The 9945-nt window shown below is 40.6% G+C and overlaps 1 protein-coding gene across 1 annotated transcript in view; it reads right to left on the bottom strand.

Annotated features, from left to right (window-relative positions):
• ARFGEF3 (ARFGEF family member 3) overlaps positions 1-9945 on the bottom strand; it is a 191545-nt gene that overhangs the window by 92847 nt on the left and 88753 nt on the right. Inside the window, exons 6-8 of the mRNA XM_006151079.2 lie at positions 8454-8576; positions 5194-5236; positions 1617-1695 (exon numbers count right to left, since the gene is read on the bottom strand). Coding sequence (XP_006151141.1) covers positions 1617-1695; positions 5194-5236; positions 8454-8576 — 245 coding nt within the window. The remainder of the gene's footprint in view (positions 1-1616; positions 1696-5193; positions 5237-8453; positions 8577-9945) is intronic.

The raw sequence follows: 9945 nt of genomic DNA, 5'->3' as shown, positions 1-9945 counted from the left end.
GAATAATCACATCCCATCTGTTGTTAGACTCAATCCTCCCTAGTGGAAAATACGCTCAGACCTGCCACCTGCCTAGGGTCTAGGGATGGAAGAAACTTGAGGGCAGGGATGGGGAAGAAGTGCTTTTTCTTTTTGACTTATATGAGAAGACTTCAAAAATGTTGTGTAAAAATGGAAAATACAAGTTTATTTTGGTGTAAAAGATTTGAAATCCATTCATAGTTTTTTCAAAATATGCGCTTATTCCATGACTTTCTGAAGACCCCTTGTACTACCCATGTATCAAGTTGGCCTCTTATTTTTAAGTTCTCCATATAAAGAGCTTAAGTAGTTCAAGATATGCAGGTGACCTAGAGGAAAAATGGATAAATGCATGTAGAAACCGTTTGATACCAACTTTTCAAGTAATTCTAGGTGCACTATGAAATGATCCTGAGTTTCTAAAAAAACAAAAACAACAAACAAGTTTTACAGTAATGCCGGGAGAGTCGAGGCCACACTCACGTCAGTGACTGTGCTACTTCCCCCAGCTCATCGCTGTGTATACAATTCTATAAGCACAAGTCTAAGCTATCAAATAATCTAGATACTTACCAGCAAATGATGCAACGATAGTTTAATGTGTCTTTTGTAATTCAAAGGGCCCTTCAGAATCTTACTGTGGGGTAGAATTTCACAATTTGCTATATATGCAGCCAATAGAGACTTTTGGCCCATCTAGGAAAGTTTGGCCTCTTTAGGATGTGGCTTTATTACAGACTCAGAGTTGTCTTTATTAACTTGCTACATGGAAAGCTGGAGCAGCAGGCATCAACTAAATGAACTGGTGCCATTGATCAAATTGATACGCAAGAAAAAAAAAAAAGTAACATGCTCTCTTTAAAGATATGTGTGTGATCTCCTAGAATCAGGGAATGCTAGAAAAAATAGAGCAAGACTCCTCTGACACTGCCATGTAACAGAGAAAGAAAGTGCAGCACAGCTTGATGAGAAGCCATCTACAGTCACGCAGCGGGGATATGCCTGAGTTAGTAGCCCTCGCATCAACGAGCTCTTAGCCCAGCATTCTTCCCACTCAGCTCTGTGCTCAAGGGATTAACTCTTCTTTGCAAGGTGTTGTTTTTCCATTTTCACTGCAGAAAATTGTATACTTTAGTAATGGTATTTTATTATTTGAGATTGTGCAAGGTCTCTAAATAAATTTCTCAGAGATGGCAGGTAAATACCAGTAGGGAATAAACCACTGTCTCTTATAATCTGCAATCTCTTTTTTTTAAGAGAGATTTTTGCTATAGGGTGTGTGCACTTGCTGGAGTGACAGAGAGAGACAGAGGGACAGAAAGCAAGAAATCACCCCCCAGGGGGATGGCCATGCTACAATCCCTTCTCCTCTATTCTCTTCTTCGGATCTTGGGCATGCATGCACACACACCCAGTGTGTTTTAAGCCACTGGGTCTGGGACTCGAACCACAGTTGACTATGTGGGAGTCCAGCCATGTAACCATTATGCCATCTGTTGGTCCCATAATCTGCAATCTTGAGTGATGCTGTAGAGAAAAGTTATCTCAGAGACAGACCGCTGGTGAATAAGAGCAATAATGATTCAGGCACTTACTTTATGGCGGCTTGCAGCTTCTCACACAGGACAGCCAGCACAGACACAACGTCATCACAGAGGGACTCTACTGTTGGCCCTTCAAAACAAAGGACAGTACCGGCATTAGACACCAGCAGGGGGTGCTAGCAGGTCCAGTGGTCTTTGCCACCCTCCACTTCTGATGCTCTTCAAGACTGAAAGAGATGATTTTCAAAATGGAGCCTCCCTTAGGCCACCAAAACAATAAATTAAAAGAAAAAAATCTATCTCTATCTATCTATACATGGACCAGCAGAGGGTATAATGATTACATTCCTGGACTCCCACACGACCAACCATGGTTTGAGTCCTGGACCTGGCAGCTTGAAACTCACACCAGGTGTGGGTGCCTAAAGTCCTGAGGGTAGAAGGGACTGCAGCATTGTGGCCATCCCTTCGGGGAGTGATTTCTCATTTTCTGTCTCTCTGGTGAGTGCATACACTGTATAACAACAACAACAACATTTCTAAAAAAAACCAAAAAACAAAAAACAAAGAAACAAAAAAAACCCCACCTCTCTATTCTTCTCTAAAGTAAAACATTCAAAAGATCATTCAGAAAGAAAATAACAGATTGCTTCTTATTGTAAATAAAATTCACTCATACTTAATGAAAGGTGATTTGGTTAATTTAAAAAATAAAACACAACTGACAATGATTTTCTCAATATTTAGCATAGAAGGCTACCCATGTATTTCATATTCTAATGTCTTTGATATCTAGATCTTCAGAATTAATTTGGGATTTTATTCTAGAAAGATAAAATAAAACAGCATGAAAAAAAGATGGGCTTTTGGAACTATGAAAGCAGAGAAATGGTGACAATAATTTGGTTATCTGTCTTTACTTAGTAACCATTTGTCCAGTGGACATATGGTACGTAGTCTTTGTTGATATTGGAGCAACAGCCAATGTCAGAAAAATAATTTTTTCTCTAAATATATTCTAGCTTCCCAAAATCAAAAGCCACAACTCCCACAGAAGCTCCGTGGGAAACACACAAGAGTTTGAAATCTGTTCAAGTACAGGTTTAGAACTTGATGGTTGTGTGAACCTGGGTAAGCTTTAGTTCTCCTTTTGGCAAAATGGTATAAATTATGCCTATTTCACAGACCTGTTGGGCCAAATGAAATAAGGGAAACTATTTGCTTTTTAGAATGAAAATATCTAAGATCTAGACAGATGAGGCTAAGTGTCTGATGAATGTATAAATGAAAAACTATGAAGTTAAGGAGAATGGAGGGAAAAAAGATGGCAGGAATCTAAGTGAGAAAATAAAAGTAAAGTTGAAGGAGGACAGGGGAAAGAGGAAGAGATAGCTGATCATAAGAATTTAGGATCTTGGGGCCAGTAAGTTGTGTGGTAGTTAAGGTACTGGACTCCTAGTATGGCTGACTGTGGTTCAAATCCTAGACTTGGTGGTTTGAAAATCATGCTGGGCACATGTATGTGCGGGCCCAAAATCTCAAGAGGAGAATGGAGAAGAAGAGATTGGGAAGTGGCCATTCCCCTGCCATTGGGGGGGTGGTGATTTCTCACTTTCCTTCTCTTTTTCTCTTTCTCTGGCGAGAGCACACCCTATAGCAAAAGCCTTATAACAACAAAGCAAATTTAAGATCTTCAGTACAGGAGGCAAGAAGGGGACTCTGACCCCCTTTTTAGTTTATAAAATGATCCTTCAGCAAGGGGAAGTTTTTATGAGGATGCAATAGCCAAAAAGAAAGGAAAGGACAGGTAAGAAACCTTGAGGCGCATCACCCAGAGCTCTGAAAGCTGAAAAGACTTAGCAGCACTTTCCGCCCCTGAGTGCAGCGGGGTGGGACTGAGACAGTACTGTCTGGCAAGGCAGTAGACGGTGACTGAGAGCATTTCTCTTCCCCATTTATTCCATTTACTCTTTTGTTCTAATTGTGGCTTTAGATCCTTTTCTCTTTCCTTTTCATTTCTTCCCTTGTTCATCTCTGCTCTTTCACTCCCTTCTCCTTATCATTAACTGGTAAAGCTATAAGACCAGCAGATTTTTAGTTTTTAAAAATTACTAAATAAAATCTGAAATAAAACCTATACTCAATTCTTAATCAGATTATTTGAAATTTTTTCTTGTTTAAAGAGATATTTTTGCTATAGGGCACGTGCACTTGCCAGAGAGACAGAAAGTGAGAAATCACACCCCCGGTGGGGATGGCCATGCTGCAATCTCTTCTCCATTCACCTCTTGGGATTTGGGGCACACACGCACATGCTCCTGGCATGAGTTTAAGCCGCCAGGTTCGGAACTCGAACCACGGTTGACTACATGGGAGTCCAGTGATGTAACCATTGCACCATCTGCTGGCCCCAGATTATTTGAATTTAAAAAATCTCTTTCACAAACCAATATCACCAAACCTGTCTTTTAAAATTAAATCGCTGGGGCTGTTAGATGGCCTGGTGGTTGGGGTACTGGATTCCCACATGACCAACTGCAGTGGGTCCTGGACCTGGTGGCGAGCTTTCTCACTTTCTCGCTCTGCAGTCAAATAAAAAAAATTTTAAAAAAAGATGAAATAATTCTTTTTAAAAATGAAATTGTTTGACAATTCCATGTAGACCTTTATTTTTTTCTGTTCCTGTGAGTCTGAATAACACTTCTTTAACTTGATTTCACCTGTTTCTTAAATTGCTGTCTGCACGATTCCCTGCAAGAGGACTAATTTTTCAGGTCAAAAAATTGGTATTTGACAAACATAATTCTGGTGAAATAGCGTTATATTCTTATTGGGTTTCTACAACCCTTTATCTGATTCTTATGTTAGCAATAAAATTTGATTTCATGGAGAATGCAGGGGAAAAAAAGCCTCCACAAGGCGGCATGTGAGGAGTTAATTTCCCTCACACAGTTCACACCAGAACAGGTGCAGGTGGCATAAATAAGTGCAGAACAGGAGAAAAACAAGAGCTGACTACATAGTACCACGTAAGGCAAAGCTAAGCAGAACTTCCAAGGAGAACGGTAAATTACATCCCCAACATAGTGGGAATTCTCATGTCCATTTTCTTTTTTAAAGGTTTTTGCTAAAGGGTATATACGCTTGCCAGAAAAAGAGAGAGAGAGAGAGAGAGAGAGAGAGAGAGAGAGAGAGAGAAAGAGAGAAAGAGAGAAAGAGAGAGTGAGAATTCACCACCAACAACCCCCCAACAGCAGGGATGGCTACACCACAGTGTTTTTCCCTCCATTCTCCTCTTGGAATTTTGGTACCTGGTATAATTTTTCAGCTGCCGGGTCTGGGACTCAAATCACAGTGGGCCATGTAGGAATCCAGCTCTGTAACCACCACACCACCAGCTGGCCCTCTCGTATACCCACATTTTTTTTTAAGAATAATTAATTTAATTTTATTAATTATTATTTAATTTGACTGGGGTGGGGGGTGGGATTGAGAAAGCAAGCCATCAGGTCCAGGACTCAAACTGTCGTTGGCCATGTAGGAGTCCAGAGCCTTAACAACCATTCCACATGCCAGCCTCTCTTATGCCCACTTTTAACATCAAACTAGAAAAAATCAAATCCAATACCTTGTTTGCCAAATCCCTGTGGGACATCCGGGTTTTCAATGATCTAGTAAGGGAGACACACAATTAGGAGATTCAGGCCAGAAAAATCCCAACACACAAAAATTTTAGGAAATAAAATGGCATCCTGAGAGCTCTGGGTTCTGCTACCTTACTCGGCACACCCTCCAGCTCTTGATAGCATTTCATGGTTCACAGTGTTTAAGAGAAAACCGACACAACAAACAACTTATCTAAGGCCACAGACTACACCATGCTTAGCGCCTAACAAATATGGACTCCCAGTCATAAGGATGATGCCCCTAAACTTCAAAATGCAGATCCCCACAAGACACTGGTCCAAAACACCATCTTACTAGTTGAAGGGGGAGCATATTAAAATACTTCCAATTGTCTACCAGACCAGCCACTCTTGGCCTTGCTAGGCAGATCCAGAACTATCAGGGCAGAAACAGAACCCTGAAGGAAGGGGAAGACCTTACAAATTAGGAGACTTATTTCCCACTGCAGGGAAAACTCTGACTAGTGAGTGCAGTACAGATAGGAGGCTGGCACTTGAGCCTCCCTACCTCTTTGCACCAGGAGATAAGAAGGCATTTCCATGCCAATTAACTACCAGACATGTAAATCATCCCAAGATACTGGTTTTCTTTTAAACTTGTGATAGGCGCTATTTCCACTATTCTCTGCTTATTCATTTGCAAGCTCAGCTGCTTCGCATCATTTTTGTGAAATGTTATCCCGGTCTCTGCAGCTGAACACCAGCCAAACACAAGGTTACAACAATATTTTTCTGGAGCAAACATCTGAATCATACTTAAGGATAGGGGAATACCCACCTCCCAGCCTGAAGTATTTACATGTGGCAATGGAGATTTTTCAAAGTTACTAACTCACATACTTAACAATGGCTTTGGTCATCTCAGTTCAATGATGGAGGGGTTGAAGTGGATGGGGCAGACATTAAGCTGAAGATGCACTCTATGCTAGTGATCTGTCATTTATTTTCCTACTGTATGAATGTCTTCCTCAGTCTGAAGTGGCTTAGGTTGTCCCCTCAGTTATGGACCATACCACAAAATAAACACACCTCCTTAGGTGATGCTAAACCTCCCCCTGGGGAGGGGGGAACACAACCTCCTTAGAGTGAACCTCATCATTCCCATAGACCACTCCTTTTTAATAGCTTCTTTAAAAAATACCTACATCTGAATGGTCAAAACTTATGTCTCCCTCCACCACACATCACATATACTTCAAATGTTGGCATACTGAGAATTATGTTTTTCTGGGACATGAAATCACTTCTCCAAGGACTGCATGAGTAATAGAAAGGAAATAACAGGAAACACTAATTTTCCACCTAATTGAAGACCTTGCCTCCGGTCAAGGTGAGTCCAGATGGTCAGTGATGAGCAGGACCAGAAGGCTGGTTAGCCACCTACTACTCAGGACAGAGGCAGCTAACTCCTGCAGGGTCGTCCAGACCTCACTCATTACACCTGCTACTATTCTAACAGAACTGGGCCATGCACACGAAAGAGCTGGGGCTTGACCTGAAACACAGCACTCTCCTACTTAAAATTTAAAAATAAGATGAAATGAACTAATCTAAGTGAAAGCACTTTGAAATGAGTTTCATTTAAGTGCTTTATTATAAAACATTAAGATATTATTAATATTACAAGATTTGATCTCTGCCATTTAGCAAGGACAGAATATGACTATATATTAACACCAGAATTCTCGAGCCCAGCTATGGGTAGTGTGTATTGGACGCTGCTCCTCTGCAGCTTCAGGACCCACAAGAGGCCCAGGTTGGATTCTCGACCACCATAAAAAGCTGGGTACCGTGGCATGTGCCTACATTCCCAGCTACTTGGGACACTGAGGCAAGAGAATTGTAACAGAGAACCCCCCCAAAAAAATTAAATAAAAATAAAAATTAAATTAAAAAAACTAAAGCCAATCAAATTTTTTAAAAAAGGAAATCCCACACAAACAATTCTTAGCATTTGAGATATATTTCCATGAAAAATATTAGTTTCTTTTAGTATTTCAATTATAAATTTTTATTTTTTAAACTCATATTTCTACAACACCATCTACAAAATCCTAGTATAAATGAAATCATTTTAAACAAAAGGTAAGCTAAAGTAATAAAATGATATGTTTAAATAATTTTAATATAAATGTGGGCTTTGGATATAGCAAAGAAAAACAATATTTGTTGTCTTTCAGAATACAAATGAACTGAGAACCTGAACTGGGAGACAGGCAGGAGACCAAACTTCAACCCTGGCTCCTTCACGTGTAAACTCATTAATTTTAGATTTAATCTGGACTTTATCTTATCCGTAAAGTAAGGAATAAAAGGTGTTGACTGGATAACATCTCAGGTTCCCCTCAACTCCATGATTGCCTACAGATTAAAAAAATAACGACGTTAAAAATGAGAAATACTCATAGTTAAACGTTAAACCTTAATTTCTGTAGAACTGATTTCTGAGATATTTTGGGTTAGAACTAGACTTCCCATTTAAAAAATAAAAAAAAGTAGTTTCAGAATATTCCTTGCAGATTTCAAAGGAATCTTAATCTGAATTATTACAGAGGTACATTAGAAGGGGGAAAAAATATACCCCACCAATTTTCTCATTAACATTCCCAGGAGAGAATATATACGAGAAGCCAATTACATTTCCATCTTTCTCTGGAACACTCATTTTAGACAATCTGTTCAAGTTTAGAGCGAAAAGCTCTAGAAGGCTTTGAGGACAGAGAAAAGACAAGTTTAGCTCTACCCTGGCTGCCTCAGCAGGTGAAGGGACCTTCTACCACAATCTTTCAGTTACCAAAGGGACCTGTTCCAAACCTCAAAGCAGGTAATAAACGGCTATTCATTTTTCTTCATTTGAAATTGACTTCCAGTATTTCTTAATAAATCATACTATTTTTAATTTTAAAAATTTCAATGAGACTTTTTTTAAATGGTTATAAAAGGAAAGTGCACTTAAAACAATGACCACAAAATTACAGAAACTTTAACGACAAACAGGTAAGTGTCAGAGCTTTGGAGTGAAGCAGGGGAAAGTCTAAAGACCTTAACGTGGGTAAATAAAGGTCCTGCTACAGTGAGCAAGCCCTTCCTATTGTCTCCAGGAGGGAGCAGACCTGGCCGGAGGGGCCTGGGTGTGACACACGGCAAACAGACACACAGACACCACCAAGGAGGTAACGAACGTGGGGACGCTGCCGCTCACCGTGTTCTCCTGCCTTTGTCGTAGCTGTAAGGTCAAGTCACTCAGCATTTGACTGAGGGTTGCTCGCACAGCAGTGTTTATGCTCCGCTGGTGACAGCTACATATGTAGGTCTCAATGCACACCTGGTAGAGAAATAAGATGGCAACACACGTTCTGTAGATATCAGCTCATTACCAGCATTCTGTGGTATTAGCCAGAGAGCATACCAAATCCTCTTACACAGAAAGTCAGCCTGATTTAGGACTTATTAATGAAAACAACGACACATTTGAAATCCCTAGAAACCTGCTCCTAAGTGTAGAGGAGAAGTAATATTCCCCTAAGGATTGCTGCTTCTATAACCTTATTCTATGCATCAGAGAAAAATGCAAATGAATGATTTTTAGATATGTCGAAGAATTTTATCTAGAGCAAATCTTTTAGTTAACCAAGATTAATGAGGTAGCTGGAAGGCGTGATCATGAAAAGCTCCTTTCATGACAAAATTAAACAGAATTTATTATCTCCTGGATTATGAAGTATGGGTTAAGTTAGCAAAGCTTTTTCTCCTGCTCTATAAGTGAGGTTGACCTTGGGTTAATTTTCTGACTGAGTTCTTCTGGAAATATGATAAAGGCGAACATCAGCTGTGTTACCAGGTATCGTAGGGCTTAAGGTAACGACATTTCCTGATTACAAAATTGCATCTGATCTAGAACACAGTGTATTAACTCCAAGTATCCGTGGAAAATCACAGGTTTGGGTTTGTAGCGAGCAGCAACTCTTGTCATTAATCATGTCTTCAAAAAGAACTCTGCAAGCTCTGCTCATAGCTACATATGTAGGTCCTTAATTGGGACCTTATTTGGGGTCCTTATTGGTCCTTGTTTGGGACACAGGATTCCTAAACCAAGCTGACCCCATACTCACTGAGGTGGCTAGCACCTACACTCTCATTGGAGAGCCAGTGATCAGCCTCTGGATGCTGAGCAAATACTCACAAAAGACAGAGGGAACCAGCAGTTAGAGTAATGGCTATGTCGCTGGACTCCCACGTAGTCGACCACGGTTCGCGTCCCGGACCGGGTGGCTTAAAATTCACGCCGGGCGCGTGTGCATGTGTGCCCAAGATCCCGAGAGGAGAATGGAGGAGAAGGGATTGCGGCATGACCATCCCCCCTAGGGGGTGATTTCTCGCTTTCTGTCTCTATGTCTGTCTCTGTCTGGTGAGCGCACGCGCCTTATAGTGAAAACCTCTCAAAAAAAACCCAAAAAAACCCCAAAAAAACCCACACAAAACAAAAAACCACACTGGGTGCATGCGTGTGCATGCCAAGATCTAGAGAAGAGAATGGAGGAGAAGGGAATGCAGCATGGCCACCCACCCTGGGGGGGTGATTTCTTACTTTCTGTCTCTCTGTCGCTCTGGCAAGCATACACACCCTATAGCAAAAACCTCTCAAAAAAAAAAAAAAAAAAAAAAAAAATTGGTTGCCCCTAATCCAAATTTTT

Source organism: Tupaia chinensis, unplaced genomic scaffold (assembly GCF_000334495.1).
Source record: "Tupaia chinensis unplaced genomic scaffold, TupChi_1.0 Scaffold000313_1, whole genome shotgun sequence".
In the NCBI taxonomy this organism is placed as follows: domain Eukaryota; kingdom Metazoa; phylum Chordata; class Mammalia; order Scandentia; family Tupaiidae; genus Tupaia; species Tupaia belangeri.
This window is presented reverse-complemented; position numbering and strand designations above follow the sequence as displayed.